At 43.4% G+C, this 13791-nt stretch overlaps 1 protein-coding gene across 1 annotated transcript in view; it reads left to right on the plus strand.

Moving 5' to 3' along the window:
- The window catches only part of GOT1L1 (glutamic-oxaloacetic transaminase 1 like 1), an 874697-nt gene that overhangs the window by 83568 nt on the left and 777338 nt on the right, over positions 1 to 13791 (plus strand). The window contains exon 2 of the mRNA XM_069617952.1: positions 9902 to 10083. Within this exon, the coding sequence (XP_069474053.1) occupies positions 9902 to 10083 (182 nt within the window). The remainder of the gene's footprint in view (positions 1 to 9901; positions 10084 to 13791) is intronic.

The following is a 13791-nucleotide window of genomic DNA, read 5'->3' on the forward strand; positions in this document are numbered from 1 at the left end:
ACATAATGACTGAGAATTGGAAATTGTCGGTGATGGTTGACAGTTGTTCAGCATACACTATCATAACATCAGAGACACGGGAAAGACTGAAAGGCCATGGATTGAGAGCAAAGCTGCAATTCAGGAGGATTCAAAAGTTCTAGGATTCATATCATAGGTGGGATCAAAAGCATGGTACAATTTAAAAAATATCGAGGGAAGTAAAAGTTTACATAGCGAGGACAGGCATAAATGTCCTAGGCTGGAAAAGATCAGGATTAGCCTGGATCCATGTTAAGACGATCGTATGCTAGTTGTGAAGAGCAGCGAGAAGAGTTCTAAAAGAGATGCTGATTATGTGTTTCATTAAGATTTGGGGCTACTAAAGAATTACACTCAGAATTATGGTGAACAAATGACTTGATGGTATGCGTTAGATAAGTCTAATGTGCTGAACAAATGAGACTTAAACCAGAACATCTTGGTGGACAAGTATTCACTGCCCATCATTTTGGAAATGTTGAATTGCATCGAAGGGGCAGATTTGTTCACCAGATTAGATTTATCTAACGCGTACCATCAAGTCATCCTCACGGAACATTGTAGAAACTTGACAGCCTTTCTCACATCCTTTAGCATGTACCGCTATAGAAGAATGCCATTTGGTCTAGCATCTGCAGTATTTCAGAGGGCAACAACCCAAGTCCTGAAGGGTTTAAAGGGGACCTTGGTCTACCAGGACGACATCATTGTATTTGGAAAGGGAGAATGCAAGCGTGATGAAAGGCTGTGTGTGGTGCTGTGTAGGTTGAGCGAGAAAGGTTTGAAAGTAGAAACGAGTAAGTGCAGGTTTAGGAACCCGAGCTAGAGTATTTGGGCCATGTAGTGAGTGGCCAAGGTTATAAACCTAAGGTGGATGCTATGAGGGCCATAAAGAATGCACTTGACCCCAAGAACAAGGAAGAGCTCAGATCATTCTTGGGTCTGTGCGAATATTATAATAAGTTTTTGCAGAACTTTGCTAGCTCAACTGAGTCAATGAGAAGATTACTCAAGAAAGAAGTAACATTTGAGTGGAATGGTGAATGTGAGAAGTCTGCTGAGTGCATAAAGAATAGTTTGTTCGAATCGTTAAATCTTGGAGGATTCGTGATTGGTAGAAAGACTAAGCTTACTGTGGATGCAAGTGGCGTTGGGCTTGTAGCAGTGTTGTCACAGGTGATGGAAGATGGACATTAGAGGATTATTTGCCATGCTTCTAAAGCTTTAACAGAAGTGGAGAGTAGATATTCAGTGATTGAAAGGGAGTTATTGGCTTGTGTCTGGGCAGTAATCTATTTTAGTAAGTATTTGTGGGGCAATAGGTTTATTATATTCACTGATCACAAACCTCTTGTGGAGGTTCTGTCAGTACGAGGAATGTGTAAGGCAACGCCCAGACTTGCGAGGCTAAGTTTGAGATTACATGATTACCATTTTGAAGTGAAGGACACGCCTGGAAATTGGAAGAAGGTGGTGGATTTTCTTTCGAGATTACCCCTGAAGTTGGAGGGAGGAATTCAAACTGATGATTCAGAGGTAGTTGCTGTAGTTTTGGATGTTATTCCTAGAGAAAGGTGGATACAGGAACTGCAAAGTGATGAGGTGTAATGCAAAGTCATGGATTACACAATAAGAGGTTGGCCAATCAAAGGTCTGTTGGATGAGGCATGTCTTCCGTTTTGGGAGGTTAGAGATGAGGGCTCCATCGAAGATGATTTGGTGGTGAGAGGTGACAAGTTGATACCACCCCAGAGTCTGACAGAGGGTTTGGTTGGGAGAGTGCATCAGGGACACTTAGGTTCAACAGACACCCAACAGAATGTCCTATCCAGGTATTGGTGGCCTGGTGTGGACCTTAAAGTTTAAAGGTTTTTGAGATGTTGTTGGTCCTGTCAAAACTTGGATAAGAGTTGTAAGGTGCATAAGTCTGAACCGGTGGATATGTGACGACCAGAGCAACCATGGGAACAACTTGGAAATTACATTGTAGGCCCATATAGCAATCAGGGGATTGAAAAGAGGTTTTTGATTGTCATGGTGGATTATTGCTCCAAATGGCTGGAGAACAAAATGGTATGCAAGGTAGGTGCAACTGATGTCATAAAATTCTTGCAGCAGGTGTTCAGAAGAGAGGGTTACCTGAAAACTGTCATTAGTGACAATGGTGTACAGTTTCGGAGTAGTGAGTAGTGAGATGGCGAGGCATGCTAAGTCAGTAGGCATTGAATGGAAATGTTCAGCTTACTATCACCCACAAACCAACCAGTTGTTGTTAAAGCTGTGGAGCAAGCCATCAGAAATAACATGCGGGTAGAAATGGCTGTAGATGAGAAATTATGGAGCGTTAGGACATCTGCTCACGCTCACTCAGGAAAGTCTCTGATTTTGTTGATGAGAGGCAGAGAACCAAACACTGCTTTAAATCATGTGTGGGTGAATGGTAGGAAGTTGAGGAGAGAGCAGAGTGCCAAATGAGGTGAATAAAAGGTAGGCAATTCTGTACAGGGGTGTGTGATAACAGATGAGTTGGTCGGGTTAAAGAAAGGAAGGTTGGTGAGAAAGGGAGAGTCTAAGTATTCCAGGCCTGAGAGAGTAAAGGAAGTGTTTCACATTGCAGTCAGAATACAAGATGGATCAATTTGGAATATGGATCAAGTAAGTATATGCAGATGGGGAAGGCACGAGTGTGGGTGGTGAAGACATCGGAAGTGAAGAGTGTAATAGAAATGGGTTGGGCGATGTGGATGTTGCAGCAGAGGAGAATAGAGTTGTGGAACAGATTGTCACCAATTTGAGAGACAAGTAGGTTGTCACAACCACCCAAGTTGTTTCATTGAGAGGAAGATTGAGGTAAACCTCTGGTGTGGTCAAAAGGCTATGGGCCTCATTACGGGTCCGGCAGTAACCCTGCCGGTGCTATCGGCGGGTTGCCGCTGGATCCGTAATAATTTACTGGCGCCTACAAGTCTGTCGGCCGGGAAGTCATGCGCCGATGCATTTGTTAATCCCTATTCCCATAGAGGCAATGGTACCGGTGCTCCTGTGACAAGTCTGCCTACCGTGGCTGCTGCGCCTTTCAGGGTCAGACCTGTTGGGCACAGCAGCTCCGGCAGGCAGACTTGTAGTTTGCCGGTTCAGAAACAAAGGTGCCGGTGAGCTTACCGGCACCCTTGTATCCGGACCGGCAACATTATAATGGGACTCTATGTCATGAACTGATGTGCAAGGGACTCTTCCATGAGAATATGCAAGAACACTCAGGGTTTAAGTTTGTTTTCTACGTTTTCTTGGGGAAAGGGGGCTAGTGTAGTCTTATTTTCCTGTGCTCCCGCTTGAGTAGTTAATGGAATGGTGAGTGCATGAGGGGCAGAATGTATTGCGCGTGGAAGAAATGCTGATGCATGGAAGTGGTGGTTGAGACTGTGGATGTCTGAGGGAGCACAAGGTTGTTTGGTGAATGAAATAATGTAGTTTAACTACTTACCGAGGCTTCAGTGTTTCTTTGCCTCACACTACATTTTACAAATTCTGTTTACTAATATTGAAACTTGTGGTAATCTTCCCCCTCTTGGAATCTATCTTATGTGGTCCCTATTTTTAAAAAAGTGTGGCATAGCTGACCTGATGTGGGAACTACACTATGCATTTCTCCTTTACCTGTTTTGGAATCAGGCATGGGACTTCCATGGGGCTCCCATCTGTCTGGCCTCTGTTGACCTTTCCTTGGATTTTGACTTTGTGGACCATCAGCGTCTCTGGAACAAGTTGTGGTTTTGAGGAATTGACGAAGAATTGCTGAAATTGATAATCTACCTTAACCAGGAGACAGCTATTCAAATCAGATTAAATTCTGATGGTGTATTAACTTCATCTATACCAAAAATGTTGGGCTCTGCCAAATCTGCGTCCTGGCCCCTTCCTTGATTAAAATTATATTTGCCTGACCTTGATGATGATTTAAGAAAAACAGACTATTTTCCCATCCAAAACAGGTTAACTAAATATTTCATTTCTCCTGCTCGCCAATGATGTCATTCTGCTGGCCTTCAGCGAGTTTTAAATGCATAGCAAAGTTATACAGGGAAAAATGGGTAAAACATAAATCTAACCAAATCTCTAATCCTAATAACTAAACCGGCAAAGTCCTATCCAAAGAAATACAAGTGGCCCTTGATTTGGTTCCAAACTTAGTATACTTCCTCTTTCCAATCTATGTGAAATCTACCTTTTGAGCCACCTCCCTTTGATTAAAAGATTAAAAAAACAAACGATCCCCCCTTATGGGCTCAAATGAAAAAATCAACACAAAATACTTTGGTTATACTTGGTTGCCACTGATTAAGTTCTTCAAGGGAAATGTTTTGCCTTTCTTGTTGTATGGCATAGAATTCGATACTCGGCTGAAAGACTGTACCTTAAGACAGTTAGAACGGATACCCCACTAAATCTGATATGCATGGAATTTGTAATAATAATAATAATAATAATAATAATTATTATTATTATTATTATTATTATTATTATTATTATTACAAATTCCATGTGCAATCAATGGGCTGCAATCCTGGTAGGCACTGTTAAACTGGTGTTTCATAACATTCTGAATCCACCAAAGCATTCCCTTTATGTGGATTTGAATAGGGTCCTTCTGTCCAAAGGTTCTCCTTCTTTTTTAATTTTGCGAGTGAAGTTGATGCGCTCTTAATAGAGATTAATGCTACACAAGGGCTTCTATCTGTCAAACGTCATTGTGCAAAATATAAATTGATGTTGTCAACAGACTCAAATATTAGAGTACACACATTTGGCAGTGCATTAGATATGGATTAGAAGATTTTGATAATTTCCTTCCTATATATTCCACTCATCAAATGGGATTGCATGCTACATATATCTGTGTTTTCGCTTCAATCTATTGGGCACCTTGAATTGATGGGGTCCCATAAGAAGAATTGCAGAAGAAATTCGTGGATATTGGTTATCTAAGGCGCCTACGATTTTAGACACTTTGAAACACCTATTCTAAACTGCAGAATGGCACTAAGATGGAGAATTCAAATCTTTGGAAGATTTGTGTCAAACCCTAGTATGGTTGTGCGGGTGGCGTTTTCGGCCCGTTTATTGGAGGTGTTGGAAGGGCGACCTAACTCATTCATATTAGCGGTTGTGAGATTTGTTAGGACAATTCATGACATTTTAGGAGAAAACTTTTAAAATGGATATAAACAATACTCAGCTTTCTAAACCAGCGGTAACCTTGAAATTCAGGATCTAGTTTGACTACATGGCTCTTTTTGAAAACTGAGATGACGATGATCTATATGAATTGCTAATGAAATTGCTGATGGACTGTTAATGTGCATTTAGGTCTTTTTGCCAGGAAATTATATATTAGGGATATTGTTTAAGATGAGTTTAACTTTGTTTTTCCTTTCCTTTCCTTTTTGAACCTGTGCATATTGTAAATCTGTGTTTTTGTTTTATTTGTGAAAAGATTTTTATAAACTGTATTACAATATCAAAAGTAAAAAAATCTTGTTTTTCTGCTAGACAACACAGTGCTTGAGTTGCTATAACATGGAATAAAAAGCAGGCAATTTCATAAGTTAGCAGTCCTGCAATCGGCATCAGTTGAAGCGTTTTCAGAATGATGGAGATGTGGTTAAATTATCTGATGCTGGCTATTAGACTGGGAGGGTGTGTTGCTCGGCCATGTGCAGCATGGGTGCTGAGGTTGTAAAACCTGACAGCAGCTTGGTACCTCCATCCAGAGTACTAAAGATTGTATGGTGATCCTGAAGTCAGATTGCGGAAGAAAATGTTTTATTGTGCCTAAAACTGTTAGCTGAAAACCAGTCCATTTGCAGGTGAGGGAGTTGGTCGAGTCCCATTTTCTGTCCCTTATACCTGTGACTGGCCAAAACTGTAAACTTCCACTTATCACCCCATACATGACATGCTCTGTACTTTTTCCTCTCTTCCATAACTAGCAAGCCCAGACGTCCTTGCGGCAGTGGAGGGAACGACTGAGCCAACAGTGAGAGCGCTGTCTGTTAACAGTAGTATGTGCTGCATACCAGGCAGAAAGCTCTGAAAAACCCTCATAAGAATTTTAGGTCTGTGTTTCTAGCAGCTCCCATTACAGACATCCTATGGGCCCACATTTGAAGACCACATACATAAGAACTTTGGGATTGACTGTATTTCTCATGGACCACCATCATTGCAGAACCCCTGCAGTACTGGGTTTGAAGACCACGCGCATGAGAACTTTGAGATTGACTGTGTATCTCTCGGGTCGCCGTTGCCGATATCCTGTTAACCTATGTTAGAGGGCAGGGAAGGCAGGGGTTCATAGACATTTGAAAACTTGTTTCTGCCTGGCATGGCCCCAAGGAAACCATAAACTAGCCATTGGCCTGGGGAACCAGTGTGGGGCCAGGACTAATGGGAGGGGACACAAGAAACAATTTAATGTGGGTTGTTGGGTGTGGTCAAGGGAGGTGAAGGCAGACTGAGAGATCAAAGGGAGAAAGAGAGGTTCAGCAGAGCATTGAGGAAGTACATTGAGACCTTGTGCTTGGTGGTGCTTGGGTGTGAAAGTGTGTGCATTGTAGGGTCAGGGAGCGAGTGAGACTCGAGGGGAGTGTAGTGGAGTGAGTGAAGCCGAATGAGAAAGGTGAATGACAGAGTGCAAGTGACTGTGGGAGAAGGTGGAGGGGTGGAATGTAGTGTAGAAAGTGAGGAAGGAGGGGTGGAATGTAGTGTAGAGAGTGAGGAGAGTGTGATAGAAAGTGGTGGGAGCATAGGGTAGTAGAACGTATTGGGAAGAAAGTATAGATAGGTAAGAAGAGAGTAGAGTGTATTAGACTGTAGAGGGGAGTGCAGTAGATTAGAGAGCAGTAGAAGCAGATTAGAGAGTATTAGAGATGGGATTGGGGAGGAAGAGTAGTATAGGGAAGAGTGACAAGGGAGAGTAGTAGAGGGGAGAGTATTAAAGAGCAGGAGAACTAGTTGTAGACAAAAGAACATCAGTGGGACAGAGAGATGAAGAGAAAGGGATAGAAAGAGGACAGTGGGAGAAAGAGAAGGGAAGATAGTTGAAGGAAGGGAATGTACATAGAGAACTTCAGGGTGAGGAGCCCAAGTGAGACCTGGGTGATTGCAAGCACCACTTTTTGAGAACTTCTCTTCTTGTGGGACCTCAGGTTTAGATCCACCTATACATTCCCAGAGGGAGAAAGATAGATAAGGTGATTGCCCCTAGGCCCTCACTGTCAGATAGATAATAGATTGTAAGGTGTACTGCTTTCTAGTGACCACCTTGGATTTAGGGACACCTGGGTTAGGGAGGGAAAGCCCACAGGAAATGAGAAAGAGAGAGGGTCATTACAAAATAAAACTTTAACCATTTTCAAGAGTTGGTGTTGTCTTCAGGCCATCTGTGACAATAATAAAAGCCTGCAGTTAGGTACAAGTGATGTGATGTGAACCTGTCAAGACTCATGCTGCATTGCTAGGATTGAATTTGTGTTTTCTTGATTGGGTTGCTGAGGAGCAGGAGCTCGGTTTTCGTGAGATGGAGCTTTGGTTAGGTGTTTGACATTTAGAATTGGTTAGCTATAGACAACTTCAGCTATAAAATGTCTTGGGGCAACTTTCCTTAAGATTTCAATGTTTTTCATCTGCCTATTACTTTCAGAGAATCTCTCCTAGGTCAAAAACATTCAACAATCAAACTAAGTAAAAACATCTTAAACCTATTGTCTGAAAACATCTTATGACAAACTATCTAATCAAAATTGCTTCATTATCTTAATCTTTTTTAACTTGCTGGAACTCGTTTTACCATGCTTGGTACAAAAAATAACTCAAATTTCATTCCTAGTTCATCTCATTGTGGTACACTGAAATGCATTGGAACACACAAAATATTTCCCATTGTTGTAATAATATATGTATATCGCCACCTCTGTAAGATTTCGACACAAATGTCAAAACCTGAAATCTCCACTTGGCCTATTATGTTGTGCCTCAACGAAGTGTTGAGGTACTGGTGGTAAATATTAGCACCTGGGGCTGGTTAGCCAGCCAATTAGGTTGCTTGGATTATGGTCTGAATCGCACGATCCAAGCCCATTTTCTGAGCAACCTGAAGGCTGCTCTCAACTGCCCCATCATTTTCCCCTCCCCTCCATTCTTGATCCATTCCCTCCCTAACCCTGACCCCACTTACCTGATTGCTTTGGCAGTGACGCCAACACAGCCGTCGCTCCAACCACACCGGCCACTGTGAAAATGGAAGAGAAGCCTCACCTTCCATTTCCATGGCAGCCATCTTTAGTATCTTGTTTGAATGAAACGGACGAAATGAGATGTCCCATTCATTTAAACAAAATATACTGCTTTAATCACCCCAGGTTTCTGGATTGAAAACAGGGGTTGCTAATTGCAATAACACCCTCACCGGTGGGCGGATCGGGTTGTAACGGCACCGGGGCGCATCGTTAACTGTAACTTGGCCCTTTACCAAACAATCTGGTTCGCTGGGTCAGGTCTTATTAATTCAATACGAAGTCTGATGTTAGATTTATGTTTGTCTGTCTTTCTGTTAACTCGACATGTTGTTTCTCCGATATATAACTTACTACAATGGCATTTAATAATGCATACCACATATGATTACAAACAGGTGGAAAATGTTTCAATTTATTTTCTACCCCCAAATGTGGATGTGTAAATATTCAGAGTTCGAAATTGCTGGAAGCTATTTAGCTCCTGCTCCTGCTTCTACTCTACGAGTGCGTGGAAGCTTAAAACCAACAGTTATCAGGAGCTACTTTTGGTTACCCAGGTCCACTGGTCTCTTACAAGCATGCATATGTCCCTATGTAATATTAACTTTGGGTGTTTCAAAATGTACATAAAGATGAACTAAGACACATTTAGTACACATTTATATATAATTGAGCACACAGAATGGGCCAAAGGTTAAAGTGTGCATTTTACATGGAAGTTAAATTTACAGTGCGCTGTGTACTCGCTAATGCCTGCCAACTGATGCATAGTTTTCGCTCCTGCTCATCGAATCTTAATTTCAAACCCTCAATATTGGATCCTTAATTACTTAATTGCAGCTTACAAAATTCAAACAAGAGAAAGTACCAAATGTAGGTGTACTTAAAGAATGTTGTTGCATGTCTTTACTTGTTATACTTGCTCTCACTACCATGTCTTTGTCCATTGTTTCGCGGTCACCACCCATTGCAGGGTCCTGTTCTATCTATTGTTCGGTCTGCTAGGTTCAAAGACAGGTAACTTTCTTAAGACTTGTGATGGATTTAGAAGCCTAGGGGATCCATTGTTTACCTCCTATGGGGGCCTCCATCGCAGAGCGGTTTGTGGCACCTGGCCCTCATCGTTGCTCCAGTCCCATGACCCAGCATATAAAATGGGATTTGGCCAATCTGGCAAGTTGCCATACAAGTGCTTGTGCTTACTTGCATTGTGCCCATGACCTCTTGAATACAAAACTTTACGTAGTTAGCAATATATAATGACAACATTATGTTGTTTCCTAATCCACTACATAATTTTCAGACCTGTTTGACTTAATGCTTGTAAAATTCATGATCTTTTAACACTGCAACTAGCATCCAGCTGTTAAGACCATTGCCCATACAGGTATTATCACTCTTGTCATGGTTCGTACATTTCCATTATTATTCCCATTATTGTCTATACATATTCACTCAGAATATTCCTAGCTCAGTACTGTACTTCGTAGTCTTAAATTGTTATTGAACTAACCCCCATTAATGATGTTATCCTGCTTGCCGTAGAGGAGACTCTCATGTTCTGAAAATGTCTTGCTTTTCAGATTGTCAAGCTAATGATGGTCAGCCATGGGTGCCTTCTGTTGTAAGGAAAATCTGGCAGCAGATTCTCAATGACCCGACACTAAACCATGAATGCCTCCCACCATTGGGAAGCTCAGAATTCACCAGAGCAGCAATGGAACTAGCAATTGGCAAGGAGAACACTGCCATTTTGGAAAACAGGGTACAGTATCAATTGGGTATTGCTCAAATGTTACCCGAATACCAGGAATTTATGTTTTACCTCAAGCAAAAAGGTTTTTCTTTTTTTTTAAACTTTATTTTTAAGTTTTCAACAGGTAACAATATTACAACATCCAAGTGGATGTAACAAAATGTGCATCCCCAAGATCCCTCCCCAACCCCTGCCTCGTAGCAGTACAACCAAAGGATATAATGCTGTTGTGTGTTCACTCGCAGTAAGGTCCGGTCGTAGTTGAAATGACTAGCTAGGTCATTCAAGACGAGCCTTAAGACTGGATTGGAGAGGTATTGTCATCTGATAAAGAAAGAAGGTAAAGGATATATGGTCCCCAAATATCAGGGGGGCGTGTATGCAAGGGTAGTGTTCTGATGTATTCTGTTTCGACATCTTGACAGTATGTGATGTCCTTCGACCAGTTCGCCAGGGTGGGTGCGGGTCCCCATCCCATGTTAGGGCCACTCTCCTGCATGCCAGTATCAATAATGTACCTGCTAGTTTTCTTATCCCCGGGCGAGGTCCCTCGTCAGTCCAAGAAGGGCTACGGCAGGGACAGGTGCAAGGTCTTCTCCAATGATTCCTGCTGTTGTCTGCAGGACCTGTGATCAGAAGCGTGACACAGCGGGGGAGGCCCATGCCAAGTGAAGAAAGTTTGCATCTGGTGTGCCGCATCTTTCGCAGGAGGCCTTAAAATCAGGCTGTTGTCTGCTTTTTTTGGCTGGTGTGTAGTAAGTCTGATGGAGGAAATTGAAGTGAATCTGTTTGAAAAGTGTGTTTAGCACTACTTTTTTAGTTTGTCAGAGGATATACGACGAGTCGTCATCTGAGAATCTTGTTGAAAGCGACGTTTCCCATCTTGTCTTTGTGCAGGTATTTGGGGTGCCGTGTCTGTCAGCAGGGATTTGTATAGCATTGAGATCAGTTTACCTTTGCCTTGGTCTTGGATAGTATTGTGCAACAGCTGCCAGGTAGGAGGTTGTTGTGGGAAGGTTGGAAAGACTGCTTGCAGGGTGTAGCATAGTCTAAAGTACACAATTGTGTCAAGGGATATCTTGCTTCCCTTTTCCTTGGCTGCCTGGGGTGATATGAATGACTCATCTATGAAGAGGTCGCCCATGGTCCGCAGCTCTAGTTTGTCTGCCCATTGGTGGAAGACCTTCTCTGCAGTCAGCGGGATTCCCGGTATGAACTTAATCGGTAACAGGGGGGAAAGCCTGATGCGAACGCCATATTTCTATGCTAGTTTCCTCCAAATTGCATATGTGGTGAGAACTAAGTTCATCATGGTTTGGGGCACTGAAAGTTGGCCTACGATCACTACCCTTAGTAAGTTGGGAGATGCCAGGACTCGTTCCACTTGTACGTGCGGTCTGAGGAAATGGATTGTGTACCAGTGGCTTAGGAACTGTGTCTGGTCCGCCCAGTAATATCTCTCCAAGTCCGGGAGTGCCAGGCCGCCTTGTTGTGTTGGCAGTATAAGTGTCGTGTATGCTACCCTTGCTGGTTTACCAGCCCATATTAGTTGAGAATCAGGCTCCTGATTTTCTTCAGGAAGGTCTGTGGTAGTACTAACGGTATGTTAGCAAACAGATATAGCAGTTTGAGGAGAATCACCATCTTGACCAGCGAGGCCCTGCTCCATAGCGTTAGCGCAAGCTTTTTCCATCTGTCAATCTGCGCTTCGAGGGATCTCAGTACCTTCTTGTAATTGTCCTTGAAGACATCTTGATGATTGCGGGACACTATGATTCCTAGGTAACGCACATGAGCGTCTTCCCATGCAAGCCCGTAATCGTCTGTGAATTGTAGAGTGTCTGGTGTTAAGGGGAATATTACTGACTTCGTTTGATTAATCTTCAGGCCTGACACATTGCCAGATTAGATAACATTGCGCATGATGGGTTTAAGTTGGTAATCGGGTCTTGAATGAAAAGGACTACATCATCTGCGTAGAGGGAGATTACTAGTTTGTGTGGACCGAGAGTGAGGCCTCTTTGTAGCTGACTGGATCGAAGTCCTGATGCCAGGGGTTCCATGATTAAAGCGAATATTAGGGCGGAGAGCGGGCAGCCCAGATGGACGATCGGGGCTGGTTGTATAAAAGAGAGCTCAGTTTAATAAAGTAGTTCCGCAGTCCCATTTGTTTCAGGACTGCAAAGAGATAGGGCCACTCAACGGAATCAAATGCCTTCTCCGCATCGAGTAGTACCACAATTGCTTGTTGTAAGAGGTCCAGTGCCTCCATTACGCCGAACAGTCTTCTGATGGCAAACGTTGTGTTTCGCTCGGGAACAAAGCCTGCTTGGTCTCCCAGTACCAGGCCCAGAATGAGTGGGAGTAATCTGGCTGTTAAAATGTTTGCTAGTATTTTATTATCCAGATTGATTAAGGAGATTGGCCTTTAAGAGGCGCTGTCCTCGGGTGGTTTACCGGTTTTGTGCAGTAACATGACATTGGCTTTGCGAAGGGTCGGTGGTAGGATGCCTTTTTCTAACGCCTCTTCGTATACGCGCAGCAGAAGCAGGGCAACCGTATCTGCTTATGATTTATAAAATTCACTGGTTAGGCCATCAGGGCCAAGGTAAGCTTTTGATAGCCTGTTGAATTCTTCGAAGGAAATGGGTTGATTGAGAGGTTCTCGGAGTTCACCCTCCACCCAGTAGAGTTCGGTATCATTCAGGTAACCTTGCACGGATTCCGGAGTGCTGGTGTGTCTCGAGCTATATAGTTCCTGGTAGAAAGAGTGGAATGCCATAGTGATTTCGTCTTCTGTGTGAACCAATATGCCTTGGGCATTGCGCACCCTTTCAACCCGGGTGAGTTTCTTGTTGGCAGCTGTTAGTCGTGCCAGCAGGGCTCTGGGTTTCTGGCCCTCCCTGTACTGTCGGATTTGGTGTCTCCGGCTCAGGAATTTCAGCTCCCATTCCGCTAGAGCGCTGAATTTAAGGAGTTCTTCGTTGAGTTCTGCCTGAGTGCTTGAGCTATCGGCGTTGGAGAATTGGAGTTCTAGGTCTTTCAGTCGGGCCTCACTTGTGTTTGTTCGCGTCAGATCAGTTTTAGGATCCCGTTCTCCTTAGCTATGCATACACCTCTTATGAAACATTTAAAAGTTTCCCAGAGTGTTCCCGCTAATAGACGGAATCTAGGTTGACCGCTAGGAAGGCTTCCATTTCTTCCCTCAACTCAGCGGATCTGACAGTGAGCCCGGCTTGAATCTCCAGTGAGGTGTAGCCGGTCTGGTGGTGGGGAGCTCGCATTCTAGCGTTACCATAGAGTGGTCGGAAAAAGTTCTGGGGAGAATTTTACACTGTTCCCATCGAAGCAGGCTCTGTGACGACACTAGGAAACAGTCAATTCTTGAGCTTGTGACATGCACAGCCAAATGGAAAGTTTACTCCCTCGCATCCCAGTTAGTGTGCCGCCATATGTCGACCAGATCATATGCTTGGCAGATTTCCTGAATTTGTAGGCTTGCTCTGGATGGACGGGTGGAGATGTTGTGCAATTATCCCTCATAGGGTCGATTGGCGTGTTCATGTCACTCCCCAATATGATTGAAGCAGAGCTCGAACCCTCGTGTTTGGACAGGACCCAGTTGAAGTTGTTGGCTCCATCTACGTTGGGGGCATAAGAGTTCACAAAGACCACTTCCTTGCCTGCCAGGATCCCCTTGACTAACAGCGTTCTGCC

Source organism: Ambystoma mexicanum, chromosome 10 (genome assembly GCF_040938575.1).
Source record: "Ambystoma mexicanum isolate Mex_15411 chromosome 10, UKY_AmexF1_1, whole genome shotgun sequence".
Lineage (NCBI taxonomy): Eukaryota > Metazoa > Chordata > Amphibia > Caudata > Ambystomatidae > Ambystoma > Ambystoma mexicanum.